This window comes from Pongo pygmaeus, chromosome 16, assembly GCF_028885625.2.
Source record: "Pongo pygmaeus isolate AG05252 chromosome 16, NHGRI_mPonPyg2-v2.0_pri, whole genome shotgun sequence".
NCBI lineage: Eukaryota > Metazoa > Chordata > Mammalia > Primates > Hominidae > Pongo > Pongo pygmaeus.
Window position 1 is genome coordinate 89074876 of NC_072389.2, and position 19630 is coordinate 89094505.

Consider the following 19630-nt stretch of genomic DNA (forward strand, 5'->3'; position numbering starts at 1 on the left):
GCTTTCTGGTTAAGACTGAATCTTTCCTTCTGCAAAACCATTCCTGGACTTTCTGGTTGTTAGTTAACCAGAGAGTTAATATGGGAATAAACAATAAGGTTAAAATGCAAGTTGCAATAGCTTTATTTATACCATCAATAGCCCAAAAGAAAAAGATCTCATTCATAAAAGCAATAAAAATGCAATAACGAAGAATAACTATTATGAGAAATTCACAACACCTATTTGAAAAACCACATTCTTAGATAGGAAAACTCAATTTTGTAAAGATATGCATTCTTCCCAAATTAACATGCAAAATTCATTCAAATCCCATCATAATTTCAATTTTTTTCTTTTTTTTGTTAAAATTTGGCAAGCTGATAGTAAAGTGAGTCTTCATACTATATACATGATTAAAAATATCAACCTAAAAAAACCAGACTATAAAACGACTAACATATAGACGACAGTATTTTGAAATACTGGAGTGGGAAGAAACTTCTAACCAGGACCTGAAACTCAAATGTCATAAATAAAAAGACCAAAATTCTGACTCCATAAAAACTTAAAAACTTAACACAAAAAGACACAGTATGTGAAGTTTGACAAAAGTGGCATAATATTCTAAACTCCCATTTAAACAAACAAGAAAGAAGGAAAAGGCTGGGCATGGTGGGACACACCTGTAATCCCAGCACTGTGGGAGGCTGAGGCAGGTGGATCACCTGAGGTCAGGAGTTCAAGACCAGGCTGGCCAACATGGTGAAATCCTATCTCTATAAAAATGCAAAAATTAGTCGGGCATGATGACGGGTGCCTATAATCCCAGCTACTCGGGAGGCTGAGGTGGGAGAATCGCTTGAACCTGGAAGGCGGAGGTTGCAGTGAGCCGAGATCACGCCACTACACTCCAGCCTGGGCAACAGAGCGAGACTCCATGTCTTAAAAAGAAAGAAGGAAAAGAGGAAAAACACAAGCCGCCTACAAAAATTTGAAAAAAAATTCAGAACTGTAAATAAAAAGGAGATGCTTTACATTCTCCAGATTGATAAAAACATTTTTAAAATCAGTTATACTCAATATCAGGTATTATATGGGTGTGGAGTAATACACAACAGGAATGCAAAATGATATGTTTTTGGAGATCAAGGGAGAAGTGCTTATTAATGGGCATATTAATAAACCAGCTATTATACTTCTAAGGATTTGTCCTTTTAGAAACACACCAGCAAATTGCAGTGAAGGAAAAACATGTTTGTTAGGCCATTTTATGTAATATTGAAAATGGAAATCAATAGGAGACTGATGGATAAATTATGAAACATCCAAGTAAAGGAATACTCTTTAATCATAAGGAAAAAAAAATAAGGAAGATCGACATTCAAAGTACATACAAAGAAAGCAAGCAAGCTGCAGCGTGATTTATAATAGAAGACAAATCATTTTTGTAATTTAGAAAACTATGATCCTGCCAGGGTCACAAGTTTGCAACCAAGCCATCTTATCCAGCCTGAAATCGTATTTGTTCCCCTTAGCTAAATACATTAATTTGGGCTAAATAAATTAATCTGGAGCCCCAGGAAAGTTTTAAAAGACAGTACAGAAATGATAAAAAAAAAAAAGGAGTCAAACCTGTATTACTGATACTTGTGTGTTGTGTGTGCAAGTGGGCATGTGAGTGTGCGTTTGGCCTAGTAACAATTTTTGTGACTTTGAGCTCTCTTTGGTATGTTCAGCTATTTGCCAAGATCGTTGAAATGTTTAAGAGAATCTGATAAACTAAATATTTATGTCTTATTAGTCACAAGAAATGTAAGGGCTTAGGAAAATGCTGTTAATAGATTTTATGTAAAGTTTGAGGAAGTCCTGTACCTTGCCTCTGTGATTATAGCTTGAAATGTCTAAGGGAATTTGCTTAATTATATAACTGGTGGTAAATATTTAAGGATCGAATCTGTTAAGCTTATGTGTTAATTAATGCAACCTCAAATGAAAATTAACTATAACGATTTTCATCGTATAGCAAAATTACTAAATTTGGAAACAAGATTCATAAGTTCAGCTAAAGCTTAAGAAAAATGAGGATTTTAGATTTATAATGTAACAAATTAGATATTAATTCAAACATAACTTAGAGTGCTCCCTTTGATATATACAACCCTTTTTGGACATGAAAAGCCACCACAAAGCTAAGAGTCACCTCTGAAAGATGATGATGAGAGGAATTAGAATAGGGATATTTTCTACTTCAGATCTTTTTTATATCTTTAGAAACAAAAAAGCCCAAGAAACAAATGACCAAAAACTTGCAAGTGCCTCATAGGCCCTGACATGCACATACTGCAGCTGCCTCCACACCCGCCCAAGCATCAAAACTGGAAATAAACCCTTTACAAATTGAAGAGTAAACATATTGGCCAATGTGGAGTCAAGATGAGCATTAAAAACAAAACAAAACAAACCAAAAAAACAACAACAAAAACTCATGTAGCTTAAAACAAACAAAATCTCCTTCCTAGAATAACTAGGGACACTACTGTGTGTGTGTGTGTGTGTGTGTGTGTGTCTGTTCAAGTCAACCAAATGCTATGCAAATATCTTGCCAAACCATGAAGAAAAATAGAGGAAAGCAGAATGGTAAAAATTATTTTTGTGAAGTCAACCTGGTCTGGCAGCATCTGGGTTAGTTAAGTCTGGAATTTCTGTTTAATGCTGGCATCCTGCCCATGAGGTGTCCCAAGGCCTGTGCCACTGACTCCCTTAGGCCCAGCCCCTGAGTGAGAGAGCTGCTAGCAGCTCTCATTTCTGATACTTATTTACGGCATTCTCTTTAAAAAATGCTATCAGTGGGCATATCCTCTTTCTTCTTCTTTATGTAATTTATTTGTGTTTTTCCTTTTTCTCCCTCTTAGCCTCACTTGGTAGAGTTTTGTTGTCTTACAACTTTTCTAATGCTCTTGGCTTCATTGTTTCGATCTTTTGTGGTCATTGTTTTCTATTTTATTAATCTCATTTTTTATCCATATTGATTTCTACCTTCTACCTAGAGTGATTTAATTTGCTGTTATTTTCCTAGCTTCTTGGATTGCATGATTTATTCATTTTCTCCCAACATTTATTTTCTTTAAATACATTTACAGTTTAGCCACATATCACAGGTTTTGACATACAGAATTGTCACTCATGCCTAAATAATGTCATTTTACTTTCCATTTCCTCTTTAAACTAAGAATTATTTTTACATTTCTAAAATTTCCAAACATCCGGAATTTAGAAGCTGTTCTATGGTATCACTTTGGGAAATTTATCAAGTTTTTTTTTCTATAACCTAGTACATAATTGATAACCGTATTTGTTCCAAAGGAATTTGAAAAATATGCACATTCTCCATTTGGGGAATGCAGATATCTATATTTATTTATAATCAAAGTTATCAATCATATTTTATGAAAATCCTCCATGAGCCTATTGATTATTGTCAGTTTAATCTATTATTTTATGAGAGAGGTATGTGAAGTCTACTTCTATTTTTATCAACTCTCTATGTATTTCTGACAGCTTCTACCTTACAAATTCAGATGCTATGTTATGTAGTGCAGAATGGTTCATAACTATTATAATTTCCTGATAGACTACATTGACTGTATCTTTTTATAATTAAAAAGCTTTTTTAATTTAGTGCTTCTCTTGTATCAAATTTTATTTTGATTTTACTATTGCTCCTCTATTTTTATATGGTTATCATTAATTATAGAATATTTTTTCCCATTACTTTCTCATTTCTGTATCATTTATTAGGTGGGTCTAATACCATCTAATGCATCTCTTCTGGAAAGTTTTTAAAACTTCTGGTCATGTATTATATGTTTCCATGCTTTTCACTGCTGTAATAAAACAGATAATAGACTTTATATTTCTTCTGTAACTCACTGGGGTTTTTGGAAGTAAAAGGAGGTAAGCAAGAAGGATCTCAATCCATCAACCGAAACTAAAACTCTGGAAAAATGCTTTTAAATTTAACATTTCAACTGAATCCTTTTGTTAGTAACAAAGCTATACATCACATATTTGTACATTAAGAGTTTTTTTAAAGTAATTTAAGGTATGTCAATGGTGTGAACATGTTTCCATGGTTTTAAGGTTCAGAAATTAAGTTTTTTTCAAAAGCAAAAACAAAATAAGCTTTTCTCCCTCAAGGCATTAACATTTCTAGACACTTAATAGTTCTCATCCAGAAAACAGAGAACTCCCTGGAAGATGAGCTGGCCAGAGCCAAGGTATCCTGAGGAGATACTCTCCCAGGCAGTGCGCAGCCTGGGGCTGGACTTCCTTCCCCAGCACCTGCTGACATCTCTGCTACCTACTGTATCTGCAGCCTTGATGTTACACCTGAGGGTGGATGCCTTGCTTCATTTCCTCCCTCTCTCCTCTGGCGGGGTCGGGGGGGAGTCTAATTATTAAAACAAGGCTATGTTTAAAGGGCCCAGACAATGAGGAAAGAAACAGTGTGTTGTTAATACTGGTGGTTCTAGTTCTGCCTCCACATGAGCAACTCCACACAGCTGACTGGGAAACATGTTAAGGGACAGAGATGATACCATTTTTCTTTGGAGCATGTTACAATCATTTCTGTCTCAAGCCCGTCATATTTTTTGTAAGTTATTTCAAATATGTTAATGTTTGCATAATTCTCACAAAATCCATGTGAGACAAGCAGGGCACACTTATCATCTCTGTATCAGTTCAAAAAGATGAATTCACTTATCCAAGTTCACACTCTGGTTCTAGTGGCAGAACCAGGATAAAAGTTATTTGCTATGCAGCTCCTGCAACACATGGGAGCAGAGCCCAAGTCTTCCACACGGTAAATAAATCATTATGCATTTGAAAAATCTTGTCCCAGAAATACATTTTGATTCTCCAAAACATATACTACCAATTACTTTGGCTTTGCAGTAACTGCCAAGATTGCCCATCTTTTGCACATTCTGACTTCTGGCCACTAGAGGGTACCAGTTAGCCACATCAATCTCATTACTCGACCTGCTCGAACTGGATGTGGCTACAGGGGGAGGATCTGATTTGGGCTGGGACGTGGGAAAGTACTGCCTTGTAGATTGCATAACCCGCACCTATATTTAAACATTCTAGATTTCCACTCGAATATCCTTTACGATAGCAGTATATCTCATATCACAATGAAAGTCAGTTTCTAATCAATTTACGTATTAAAATGCTCTCTTACCCTTGCCATGTCAAGAAATTCATCGTCTAGTTTAGTTCCTTCAGCACCACTTATTTTTTCACTAAATAGCTGCAGAAATAAACATAAATAATTGCATTGTACAATGATTTCTTGTCACAGTTTTTGACCTAAATTATTAAAAACAGAAACAAAAAAACTTGGATTCAACTTGTTGGATTTTTTGAACTAACTCCTTTAAGAAAATTGCTGGAAGGGGTAACCATATCTAAAGGCACAGGAAGACATACATTTCTCATGCAGTCAACAGATACTTATTATGCACCTACTATGTGTAAAATACATGGTAAGTGCTGTAGGACATAGACAAGAGAGATACTTGTCATCAAGGAACACACAGTTCACCCAAGGAGTCAACACACAAACATTCAACTAAAAAACAAGAAAAGAACAATAAGCACCATTAAAAAATAGTAGTACTAGAGACAAATTACTGTAAATGCACTAAGTGGTAGTCACTTCAGTGATGCACAGAATGGACTCTGAGAGCCCACGGCACTGGGAGTGGGTTCATGAAGGATCTGTTTCCTAGAAGATGTGGCATTTGAGCTGGCATTTTAAGGATAGAGAACATTTCATTGGGCAGCATTGAAGGAAAGGCCTTCTGGGATGAGGCATGGAAAAAAGAGCCAGGGGCAGGAATGGATAGGACAGGTTTTCTCAGCCTCGGCTCTATTGATATTTGTAGCAGATAATTATCTGTTGTGGGGGCTGTCCTGTGCACTGCAAGATGTTTAGCAGCAACCCTGGTCTCTACTTGCTAAAGGCCAGTACTACAAGCATGGACACACACACACACACACACACACACACACGGTTGTAACAACCAAAAATGTTGCCCAAGAGCTGAGGACAATTTGTGTATGGCCAATGTGCTCAAAAAACAGCAATAAATTGTGTTTAACTGTGAAAACTAGTGCACAAGGAAGAATGGAGGAAAATAAAATCTGAAAGTTACGCAACGCCCAGAGCACACAGATTCTCAAATGCCAAGCTAAAGGGTACGAGTGAGAGATCCCTAAAGAGTCTTCATCAAACAGAGAAACCCTTTAGAAAAGCAAGTCTGGCACCAGTAGGGTTGGATTAAAGAACGAGGAAGACAAATTGGAAAAAGAAAATACGTTCAATCATTTTCTTTAGCAAAACACATTAACATAATCTATGCCCTTAAAATAGTAATATGAAGATGCAAATCCATAGTAAGGGAGGTGCCATCAATTAAAGGTGAAAAGATGGCAGGTTGTTTTAAATACAAGTGTAGTTACCACTACTATTACACATGCGGTATTACTATTTCATAGGAATAATGTAAGTGGAGATAGTATTTTACTTAAATTCTAAGTGTGAGAAGGAATTTCTTCAAGACAACAGATACAGAAGACTACAAAATGGCCAGGATTCTCCATCCTCCTTGTCCTGCGTCTTTACAGTTCCTCCCAGCTAGAGTTGGAGTCTATCTTCCCACCTAGTGAATCTGGGCTGGGCTTGTGACTTGTTTTGACCCCACAGAAACAAGCCTAGCTAGGCAGGAAGAGATGTTGTGTGCTTCCACTCACTCTCTAGAAACACTGTTGCTACCCTGTGAACAAGCCCAGGCAAATTAACTGAATGGAGAGAAACAAGTGGCCCAGACACCCCCTCCAAGGTACAACCAGTCCATCCCCAGAATCAGAGCCACCCAGCTGACCTGCAGGTGACTGCAGTAACGTGAGAGACCGCAGCCAAGATCAGCCCCATCTGCTGAGGCATGGGAACAGGAGTCCAATGAACGGTATTGCTTTAAACCACTGAATTTTGGAGTGGTTTGCCACATAATAGAAGTTATCTGGTACACTGAACAAGAATCCTTACTTTTCAGGCTGAGCACAGAAGTCAGAGAGAATTAACCTAACGCCTTGATACAAGGCATAACTTCCAATAGAAAAAATCAAAAATTTCATTTCCACACACCAAGCAGTGTTTTAACAGATGTATCCATCAGTTAACTCTCCTAAACATTTTCATTGTTGTTGTTCCGTAGTGACATCATCCAACATATTGGTTCTCAACTTTGGAGGTAATAGCCTGAGGATCTAAGGAAAGTCACACAATCTCTCCTGAGGTGGGGAGTGGCACCTTCACGTTTTGTTGCCATGGTAGATTGCAAAAGTGGCCACAGGCTTTGCAGCTCCTCCCATTAAGAAGTCTATTTTTCCACGCTTAGACTTGCTTTGGCCAATAGAAGAGTGTAAACCACACTGTATAGCTATAAATTCCAAATCAGTACTCACAAAGAGGCTCTACAGATACTTCTGCTCACTCTGTGAGGTCCACTGTAACCGCTTCCACCTGACTAAGTCTGGGCTGCCTTGTTGGAGAATGAAAGACCACGTGGATCAGAGATCAGCCATCCCACCTGAGCAACCTCGGGCCATCAAGCCCTCAGCTCACCTGGCAGCTGACTGGCAACAGGTGAGTGAGCCCAGCAGCGATCAACCGCACCAGCACACCCACCCAACCAGTGCTCCCAGCCCAAATTGCTGACCCACAGAATCATAAACTAAATGAACTTTTTTTTGTCTTAAGTCGCTGTGTTTTGGGATGGTGTGTTATATAGCAAAAGCTGACTGATACAGTGGCCTGCCATCTCCTGTGACTATTGAAACCACAGAAGCCCACACGTAGATCCACGTTTTAAAATAACCATTTGAAAATCCCTTTGGCTTGGAGAGTTGGACCCAAAATCTCTTTAATCCGAACCAGTTCTCACTTGTTCAGGTTTTACTTGTTCTATTTCAGAAACCAAAATGTCTAATAGAAGGAGTAGTGTTTCTACTTTCAAGAACAGAAACTAGTGACATGAATATATCTTATTTGAAAAAATAACATATGGGATCATTTTCAACATGATCTTACCTGAGTCACAGGTAAGAGTCATGATCATTCGTTTCTGCTTTTCCTGAATTTCCCAGTGATGTTTAGCTGTTTTGATACATTAAGTATAAATACACATATAGCATTAGCTGTTTAGGCCACTCAATTATATTTCGGAGGTCAGTCAATGAACAAATATCGTTTGTTGAGCATCTACTATGTGCAGGGACATGACTGGTACTTGCGATAGAAAGATAAAAAAGATAGACGTGATTCCTACAGGGCACCTGGCCTCCTTCCAGGGTTACAGGGTTATTTCCTCTAGGTGCTGGAAGCTAAATATAAATACTCAAGCTTCTATTTCTGGTGAAGATGACTATTCGAAATCAACTCTGATGCACTCCCCATGCTCTGAATACAAATCAAGGTTAGATTAAATATCAAAATATGCACTCCCCTATGCCTTGAATACATAGCAAGGATAGATTAAGTATCAAGAAAAGAAAACCAGAAAGATAAGCAATGCTCAAAAACAGAATAAACATATTTGTGAACCTGAAAATGAACAGAAACACAACATGATGAACAAGGTTGAAGCCTCAGGCCTGCTGGGCTTCTTGCCTGCACACAGGCTATGACAGCCAGCAGTCTGGTTCCTGCTGAGTACAAAAGGATCTAAAAGTGCTCCATGAGACCAGAGTCTGGGTTCAAGTTCTGCTTACAGCTGGGGATTGAAAAGCAAATGAGGCTGGGAAAAAAAGTTCAGATGTAAACTCCTGTCTGATGCTACCACATGTGGCAATCTGCAGGCCCAAGCAGACTGAAGAACAAAGAATCAGTCAAGTCACATCCCCACCCCCTCCAGCTCTGTGACTGGATCCAGATAGCCCCAATATCACCACAGAACAGAAACCACAGTTTTATACTGGGGCCTTGGGAAGCTGGGTGGAAGAAGCCACAATCACTAGAGAGAAGTGAGCACAAGAGGTTGAAATTAAAATTCATCCTAGATCTAAATTCTAAGGCACATGAATAAAATATAACACCAAGAAAGAGAGCCAACAAAATCACATAACATAACATGAATTCACTTCTAGTGAAAACGATTTTATGAAACAATATAGACTTTTTAATGTGTGTTTAGGATATTATTAAAATGATAGATAAAGGAATAATTTCTATTAATGAAGAGCAAGCAATCACACAAAAGGACAGAAATTTTCAAGATAGACATAAAACATTAGAAACAAAAATATTATATAGTCATAAAAATGTAAAACCCAATAGATGGGACAAACTCCAGCCTGGGCACAATCAGGAAAGAACTGGTAAGCTGGAAAATATTAAGGAACTTACTCAAAGAACATAAAATAAACATAAGGGATGAAGAGTTTTTTTAATGAAATATCAGTTAATCGATATGAAGGATAAGTGAGAGATTCCAAGATATATCCAACAGGCACTCCAGAAAAAAACAACAGAATACAGGAGAATCAAGATTTACAAGTAAAATAGCTCTTTTATCTTCTGTAATTGAAGGAAGATAGGAGTCTACAGTTTGGAAGTACACTCAAGTACCATGAAAGATGAATATTAATTCACACCCAGACACAGCAAAATCTCAAGAACAAACAATCCTAAAACTATCGCAGGGGAAAAAAACATCCAAAGCAACAATAAGATTGACAGCAGATTTCTCTTCTGCAACAGCAGATGCCAGGGACAATGAAGGAATGGCGTCAAAGTGCTAAGAAGAAATCGGCTAGGCACGGGATTACAGATCATGCCTGTAATCCCAGCACTTTGGGAGGTTGAGGCGGGTGAATCACCTGAGGTCAGGTGTTCGAGACCAGCCAGGCCAATATGGCGAAACCCTGTTTCTACTAAAAATACAAAAATTAGCTGGGTGTGGTGGCGCAATAAAAATCTAGAATTTTCTGTCTCCCTAAACTGTTGTTTAAGAGCAAGGCCGGGTGCAGTGGCTCATGCCTGTAATCCCAACAGTTTGGGAGGCCGAAGTGGTGGATCACATGAGGTCAGGAGTTTGAGACCAGCCTGGCCAACATGTAGAAACCCCGTCTCTACTAAAAACACAAAATTAGCTGGGCGTGGTGGCGCATGCCTGTAATCCCAGCTACTCAGAAGGTTGAGGCAGTAGAATCACTTGAACCCGGGAGGTGGACGTTGCGGTGAGCCGGGATCGCACCATTGCACTCCAGTCTGGGCAATAAGAGTGAAATTCTGTCTCAAAAAAAAAAAAAAAATCAGCTGGATGTGGTGGCACGTGCCTATAATCTCAGCCACTCAGAAGGCTGAGGTGGGAGAATGGGAGAATCACTTGAACTCGGGAGGCAGAGGTTGCAATGAGCTGAGATCACACCACTGCACTCCAGCCTGAGTGACAAAGTGAGACTCTGTCTCAAAAAAAAAAAAAAAAAAAAAAAAAGAGAAAGAGAGCGAGAAGAACAAAATAAAGACATATTCAGACTTCACAGACTCAAATAACAGTGATGCTAGAGTATTACATCAAGGAAATAAAAACCAAACCAAGAGGGAAAGTATGGACCATAGGAAACAACGGTGAGAATAGAAATTGAGAAACTATGGTGGTAAATTTACCACTGAGTAAAGGCAAACAAACAAGCAAAAACCAATGTGTCTGAACACAAGGGCAAAATTAAAACCTTAAGCAATAATAACACAGAAATGGGGAAGGGTGTTGAGTGGATATTTCAAGCACACTAAGATTCATGTGTGTTCAGGAGGAGGTGAGAAATGGGTATAACTTTAGACATCATTAAAATAATGCACAGCAGGTATCTGTGTTATATAACGAATGGTAACTCCTAAAAACACAAAACTATGATATGCATATAGAACTATGCATGTTATAACATAGTATCCATACCAGCACACTGTTAGAAAACCAGTATTTTTCAATCCAAAACAAAACAAGGGAGAATAAAGGGAGAGGGAGGAAGAAGGAATGGCAAATAGAAACCACAAAATCAGATAGTAATAAGTCTAAATAAATCAGTAATTATTATCTATACAATTGGATTAAATTCAACATACTAAATAATGATAGAGTGAATTTTGACAATCTAGCTATATACATCTTCTAAGAGTCACAACTAAAACACAACACATAGAAAGACCAAAAAGACAAAACGTACATACTAGGAAAATGCTAATCAAAATAAAGCCTGTAACAGTAATATCAGACAAGAGCTACCTGTCTTTGTTTTTTGTTTTTTTTGAGACAGGGTCTCGCTTTGTTGCCCAGGCTGGAGTACAGTGGTGTGATCTCAGGAGTAGCTGAGACCACAGGTGCACAGCAGCATGCCTGGCTAATTTTTGTATTTTTTGTAGAGATGGGGTTTCTCTATGTTGCCCAGGCTGGTCTTGAGCTCCAAGGTTCAAGCGATCCTCCTGCCTCCACCTCCCAAAGTGCTGGGATTTCAGATGTGAGCCACTGTGCCCGACCTAAGAAATACCTTCCTAAGGCAAAGCACTAATAGGAATAGAGACTCAATGTAATAATAAAAGGAGCAATCCATCAAAATTTTTATAATAATGATATTGTTTCCACTAATAGTATAACCTCCAAAAAATATAAAGCAAAACTGAAATAGTGAAACTGATAAACCCACAATTATAGCAGGAGATTTAATACAACTCCATCAGAAAAATGACATATCAAACATGATAAAAAATTGAAAAAGATATTGATTATCTGAATGACCAAAATAATAACCTTGGTCAAATATTATGCACATATACATATATCTCCCCAGCCAATAAATTTAAAAAATGTATATTCCTTGCAAGTACAGATAGAACATTACAAAAACTGACCATATATTATGTTGCTGCAAAATATTATAAGTAGTGGCAAAACCCACAATTACTTTGCACCAACCTAATACTAGGTAACAAAGTCAATCAATACCATATAGAGCATGTTTATTAGGTTTTGGGGTTTTTTAACCATAATGCAATTAAGTTAGGAACCAACAATAAAAATAAGTATATCAGCACAAAATTTTACAATTCTGTCCTAAATAACAGATTAAAAAGAAAACCCCAATAGAAATTACCAAAAAAATTAACAACAATAAAAATATTATACATCAAAATCTGTGGTATGCAGCTAAAGCTGTAATCAAAAACCAATGTATAACGTTAAATACATTTCAAAGAACACCTCAATTTAGTGTTTCAAACTGACACTACGTCATTCAATCTAATTTCTAAAACATCTAATATCTTAAGTTGGAAAGTCTACCAACTGTGCCAATTTGCTAGAGATGTAAAGATCAGTCACTCTCACAGGCCCACTGGAAAGCAGAAACACAAACAGCAATCCACAATGAGATCAATACTATTCTGTAATAGAGATGCAGAACTTGCCATTAAAACCCAGATGGAGAAGGGAGGAGCGCCTCTGCCCAGCCGCCACACCGTCTGGGAAGTGAGGAGCGCCTCTGCCCGGCCGCCCAGTCTGGGAAGTGAGGAGCGCCTCTGCCCGGCCGCCCTGTCTGGGAGGTGAGGAGCGCCTCTGCCTGGCCGCCACCCCGTCTGGGAGGAAGTGAGGAGCGTCTCTGCCCGGCCGCCCCGTCTGGGAAGTGAGGAGCGCCTCTGCCCGGCCGCCCGGTCTGGGAAGTGAGGAGCGCCTCTGCCCGGCCGCCCCCTCTGGGAAGTGAGGAGCGCCTCTGCTCGGCCGCCCGTCTGGGAGGTGAGGAGCGCCTCTGCCCGGCCGCCCCGTCTGGGAGGTGAGGAGCGCCTCTGCCCGGCCGCCCCGTCTGGGAGGTGAGGAGCGCCTCTGCCCGGCCGCCGCCCCGTCTGGGAGGTGAGGAGCGTCTTTGCCCGGCCGCCACCCCGTCTGGGAGGAAGTGAGGAGGGCCTCTGCCCGGCCGCCCGGTCTGGGAAGTGAGGAGCGCCTCTGCCCGGCCGCCCCCTCTGGGAAGTGAGGAGCGCCTCTGCTCGGCCGCCCCGTCTGGGAAGTGAGGAGCGCCTCTGCCCGGGCGGCCCCGTCTGGGAAGTGAGGAGCGCCTCTGCCCGGGCGGCCCCGTCTGGGAAGCGAGGAGCGCCTCTGCCCGGCCTCCCTGTCTGGGAGGTGAGGAGCGCCTCTGCCCAGCTGCCCTGTCTGGGAGGTGTACCCAACAGCTCCGAAGAGACAGCGACCATCGGGAGCGGGCCATGAGGACGATGGCGGTTTTGTTAAAAGGAAGTGGGGGGAAGTGTGGGGAAAGGAAGGAGAGATCAGATTGTTGCTGTGTCTGTGTAGAAAGAGGTGGGCATAGGAGACTCCATTTTGTTCTGACTAGGAGAAATTCTTCTGCCTTGGGATGCTGTTGATCTATGGCCTTTCCCCCAGCCCCGTGCTCTCTGAAACATGTGCTGTGTCAACTCAGGGTTAAATGGATTAAGGGCGGTGCAAGATGTGCTTTGTTAAACAGATGCTTGAAGGCAGCATGCTCTTTAAGAGTCATCACCACTCCCTAATCTCAAGTACCCAGGGGCACAAACACTGCAGAAGGCCGCAGGGTCCTCTGCCTAGGAAAACCAGAGACCTTTGTTCATGTGTTTATCTCCTGACCTTCTCTCCACTATTATCCTATGACCCTCCCATATCCCCCTCTCCGAGAAACACCCAAGAATGATCAATAAATACTTCATAAATTTAAAAAAAAAAAAAAAAAACCCAGATGGAAAGAAGCAATTATATAAATGAGAAGATGCCAAGAAAGTTCCAGAACAAAGCCTAGTAGGATATATGGAGTTCACCAGGGAGATAAGAAGAAAAGTGGCATTTCTGTCAGAAAGAATAGTATAAGCAAAGAAATGGCTGATTAAAAAATAAAGAGTCCAAATAGATCAGTAATGATTATCTACATAATTGGATTACATTCAACATATTAAATAATACTAGAGTGGATTTTAAAAATCCAGCTATATGCAGCTTCTAAGAGATGCATACAACATAACAGGAAACAGCATAATAATTCAGCAAGAGTAATGGATATGAAGACTCAGCTTAAATGAAAAGGAGCAGATAGGCATACACGCAGGGGCCAGACCATGGGGCTAAACTTAATTCTGGGGACAATGGAGACTTTTAGAAAGGTGAGTGATAAGAACAGATCTGAGTTTCAGAAAGATTAGTCAAGTGGGCCATGAGTTAATGGACTGGAGAGGAACCAGAAGGTGGACAGGCAGATCGGTTAGGCGACGACAGGGGACACATAGTTTGAAGAGGTGGAGTGGGGAAAAATGCCAAAATTACATTCTAAAACCCTCTTAATTACCTTCTTCAGCTTCAAACACAAGCTACCCTCACTCACCTATTCAGCTTCCCCATCACAAATATCGCACCTGACCTTGGCTCACTAGACAGAAGTTGCAAATCAAAAATACAAATGGGTGGCTACTCAACGTGGCTCGTGTGTTCTTCCCCTAGTGGAAAAGAAGATTTATGCTGCAAATTAGACCTATCTCAGGTTGCCTTGGTGCTACAGTCAGAGATAAAATCCTTGTTCACCATCTACTTCTTGGCAGCTTTAATTTTGTCAATAACAGGAAAATGAAAACTATTTTCAAAGACCACAACCGAGCAGTGACAAATTATAAAAGAAATTCATTTGGGAAACGTGAAGCTTTTGCATTTGGTGTTTTGTCTAGATGTGCTGGGTTTTTAATGGTAAATGTTAACACAGCCTTGGCTGCCTTCTTGTGCAAATATCTGTTTTCAAAGAAACCTTGGCGTATCCATCTTCTTCCCTTTCGTGAAGCAAGAAATTAAACAGCAAGAAAGCCGGAACCTAGGAGAAAATGTAAAAAAGCAAAATTTGTAATTTAGGATTTTAGAAAATGCTCCAGAATAGTATTTTCCAGTATGTGTGCCACAAAACACTAGCTCCATGGGATGTACCTAAGGGCCAAGCAAAGTAAAACAAACAAACAAAAACAAAAACAGCTCTTGACTATATATATTTGGAAACACAGGGAAAACAAAATTAAGCAGATTTCTTTACTAAAACATTTTCAGAGGCTTTAAAATGGTAATGGAGGGCCGGGCACAGTGGCTTATGTCTGTAATCTCAGCACTTTGGAAGGCCACAGCGGGCAGATCACTTGAGGTCAGGAGTTTGAGACCAGCCTGGCCAACATGGTGAAACCCCATCTCTAGTAAAAATACAAAAATTAGCCATGCATGGTGGTGCACACCTGTAATCTCAGCTACTCGGGAGGCTGAGGCACGAGAATCACTTGAACCCAGGAGGCGGAGGTTGCGGTGAGTTGAAATCATACCACTGCACTCCAGCCTGGGTGACAGAGCAAGACTCCATCTCAAAAAAAATAAAAAAAAATAAAATGGTAATGGGCACTGTGGATTTCCAAAGGGGCAGATATATGTAGATGTGGCATTTCCCACAGTTATTGAGCTGTGGAAGTTGTCTAATAGGAAAATCTCCAAGGACTGGTGTTCTAAGGAACACACTTTGAGAAGCCCTGTGCCAAAAATGTCACCCTTTTGAAAGGTTCCTTTTTCTCCTTTCAACCAGTTGGTAGTCATGCTCTGTTGTTATCAGCTTGGAGAATATGGCAACACAATTTTAAGTATCAATAGTAAAGGTAATATGTAAGTTGTTAACATTAGGGAAAGACGAGTGAAGGGTATATGTGAACTCTCTGTACTAGTTTTGCAACTTCCCTTTCTGTAAGTCTAAAATTTTTTCAAATTTCCAAGTTTAAAGAGATCTCTGAGGTCATCAGAGCAACCAAGACAGCCAGGATCTGAGGGGCCAAAATCGGGAGGAAGGGAAATGTGTTGAGGGTAGTGATACATCTACAGCTGACTGTTCTCTGTGGGAAATGTTCTGTCTTGCAACATAGGACATAAAGTCTGAGCAGAAAACACCAGCCTGGAACTTGCAGCAGTCTCACTAGGTTGTGTAAGAGAAAAACTGGAATACACTGTAACCAAGGAAACCAGGATATAAGAGGCCAAATTTCTGGGAAAAAGGGAAACATAAAGAAGCAAACCTGACAAGCTATGTTCAATTTCCTCTTGAGGCTTTTGACAATTCCTAAGCTGAATACACAAGGCAGATGATAAGAAACCAGCACAAAGAGGCTGCTAGAAGGCTAAATATCTAAGCAGATATTTCTGCAGTATCACAGTGATCAAGAGACAGAAACTGGAGTTCAGGACTGCTCAATAAGGAAAAACATCCTGGGATTTTAATTCATCCCTGAATACCTAAACCCTAAGAGTAAAAGCAAGCAAGGGGACATGCCCTCACAAAGCCTGGAATGCAAACTTGAATCATTTCAATCCACCTGTAGCAAGGTTGCAAGCCTTTACCCTCATTATCTGCCAGAATAAAACTAGATAATCTCTGGAGGAAGATACATTACTCAGACCTGCTACAATTCTTCACACATGATATGTGCCATGCAAATAAAAATAATTTGGCATACCAGGATACTGAACCAACAATGGAAAACTAAGAAAAGAATAGATGATCCAACAGGTAATCCCAATATTGACATCAGAAATGATTTTTAATGTAACTATGATAAATATGTTGAATAAAATAAATGACAATGTAAAATTTTTATCAAAAATTGGAATACATAAAAAGAAAGCAAATGAAAATTACAGATGAAAATTCGATAACTAAAATTAAGGACCCAACAGAAGTGTTTAATAACAATTAAACAGCAACTGAGAGAATATGTGAACTGGAAGTTCAGTCAGTAGAAAGTATCTAAATTGAAACATAAAGGGAAAGAAGATGAAAAACACAAAAAAGAGCACTATAAACACATCAGACATGGTGAAAATACCTAACACAGGTGTATTTTAGAGTTCAAAGAAATGAGAAGAAACAATATTTGAAGAGGAGATGGACAATAATTATTCAAAATAGAAAAAAAAGACACCAAGCTACAGATTGAAACTTCTCTATGAATACCAAGCAGGATAAATATGAAGATAAACATACCTAGGCACATTATAGTCAAACTGCTGAAGACCAAAGACAAAGAGAAATTTTAAAGCAATCAAAGAGAAAGATACACATTGCATTCAAAGAAGCAACAAAAAGATTCTTAGCTGATGTTACAAGACAAATCAAGGAGCAAAAAACAATGAAATCACATCTTTAAAATGCTGGCAGAAAATATCTGCCAATCTAAGCTTCTATTCCCTGTCAATGAATATATCCCTCATAAACAGGCAAAATCAAAGAAATCTTCAGACAAAAGCATTGAGAGAATTCCTCACAACGGACAAACACCAAAAGAAACACTAAAGGGAGTTCTTTAAAAAATTATATATGTAGTGTGTGTGTGTATGTATTATATATACATACATTTATGTAATATATGTGAATTTATATATATAAATACATATAAATGGAAACACACATACATATAATTTTTTATTATATACACACACACATATATAAATGGAAACAGATGGAAATAAGAAAATAGGGAAAGAAATGAAGAGCTCCAGAAAGATAAATCTAAATGAATATTCACAGCTTAAAATAAAAGTAATGTCTTGTGAGGTTTTAAATGTATGTAGAATTTCAGAAACATAAAAATGATAGCACAAAAGCCACCACTAAGGGAGTTAAGTGAGACTCTTGTTATATGGTCTATTCTATTGCTTGGAAGTGATACAGTACTAATTTAATGAAGACACCACCACATTTAAAAAAATATGCTATAATTTCTAGTATTGCTTTTTAAATAATTATAAAATAATACATAACTAGCAAGCTACTAGAGTAGTAAAATGGAATAATTCTTTAAAGTGATTAATCCAAAAGAAGGCAAGAAAGGAGAAAGAAGCAAAGAATGAATGAGATAAATAGAAAACAAATAATAACATAGCAGATTTAAATGTAAAAATATGAATAATTACATTAAATGAAAATGGACTAAATATTCCAATTAAAAGACAAGAAGCATCAGCCAGGATTTAAAAACAAAACAAAAAAAGCTACACTATATCCTGCCAATAAGAGATGCACACTAAAGGTAATAACATGAAAGAAAAATAAACAGGTGCAAAAAGATACATCAGAAAAACACTAACATTGATTTCTGGAGGAGGAGGCAGAGAAAGATGGCTCAACAGAACCCTCCAGCAGTCGTCCACCCTGCAGGAACACCAAATAGAACAACTATCCACACAAGAAAGCACCTTCATAAGAACCAAAAATCAGGTGAGCAATCACAGCACCTGATTTTAACTTTGTATCAAAGAAAGAGGCACTGAAGAGGGTAGGAAAGAGTTTTGAATTGCTGACACTACTCCTCCATACCCCAGCAGTGCAGCATGGGATGGAGAGAGAATCTGTGCACTTGGGGGAGGAAGGGCAAAGTAATTTTGGGAATTTGCATTGGAACTCAGTGCTGCCCTGTCACAGTGCAAAGCAACACAGGCCTTTCCCAGTGTTTCCCACCGGCTTTGGCCAGTGCCCATGGAGGGAGCACTTAGACTAGCCCTAGCCAAAGGGCAATCGTACATCCCAGCAGTCGGAAACTGAGTTCTGGCTAGCCCCACCACTGTGGGATAAAGTGTTCTGGGGTCCTAAATAAACCTGAAAGGCAGTCTAGGCCACAAGGACTGCAATTCCTGGACAAATACTGGTGCTATGCTGGGCCTACAGCCAGTGGAACTGGGGTGCATGCAACCCAGGAAACTTTATTAATAGATAACTTTCCAGGGAGACACCAGCTGGAGTGGCCAACGGAGTGCTTGCATCACCCTTTCCCCAACTCCAGGCAATGCGGCTCACAGTTCTGTGAGAAGAGGGAAGTGTAAAGATGACTTTGTCTTGCAATTTGGATACCAGCTCCATCACAGTAAAATAAAGCACCAAGCAAAGTCCTAAAGCCATGGCTTCCAGACAACATTTCTAGACCCATCCTGGTCCAGAAAAGAACACACTACCCTGAAGGAAAGGACCCAGTGTCACAGAATTCACTACCTGCTGACTAACAAGCCCTTGGGCCTTGAATAAACACCCTTGGGCCTTGAATAAACACCATCTGTAGCCAGGCAACAGTCATCACAGGCCTTGGCAAGACCCAGTACTGTGCTGGTTTCATGTGTGACCCAGCACATTCTCAACTATAGCAGCCACAGGGAAAGGCTCCTTCTGCTTGAAGAAAGGAAAGGGAAGTGTAAAAAGGATTTCATCTCGTGACTTGGGTACCAGCAGGGCCACAGTAAACTAAAGCACCAAGAGGACTTCTCATTTCCTCAATTCCAGGCCTTAGCTCTTGGAGGGCATTTCTTAACCCACCCTGGGCCAGAAGGGAACCCACTGCATTGAAAGGAGAGACCCAGACCTGGCAGAACTCACCACCTGCTGAATAAAGACCCCTTGGGCCTTGAATAAACATCAGCAGTAGCCAAGCTATAGTTGCCATGGGCCTGGGGCAGTGATTGTCTGGGCAGAGACTCCTTCTGCTTGAGGAAAGGAGAGTGAAAAAGAGGTCTTT

At 39.7% G+C, this 19630-nt stretch overlaps 1 protein-coding gene across 9 annotated transcripts in view; it reads right to left on the reverse strand.

Annotated features, from left to right (window-relative positions):
* The window catches only part of SH3GL3 (SH3 domain containing GRB2 like 3, endophilin A3), a 169468-nt gene that overhangs the window by 57330 nt on the left and 92508 nt on the right, over positions 1 to 19630 (reverse strand). For 4 of the 9 annotated variants that reach the window (XM_054451688.2, XM_054451687.2, XM_054451694.2 and 1 more), the window contains one exon: positions 5228 to 5296. The exons of 4 other annotated variants lie outside the window; for them this stretch is intronic. In XM_054451688.2, coding sequence (XP_054307663.1) covers positions 5228 to 5296 — 69 coding nt within the window. Of the gene's footprint in view, positions 1 to 5227; positions 5297 to 8140; positions 8160 to 19630 lie in introns of those variants that run through there. One more of the 9 variants, XM_054451691.2, reaches the window with a different exon arrangement.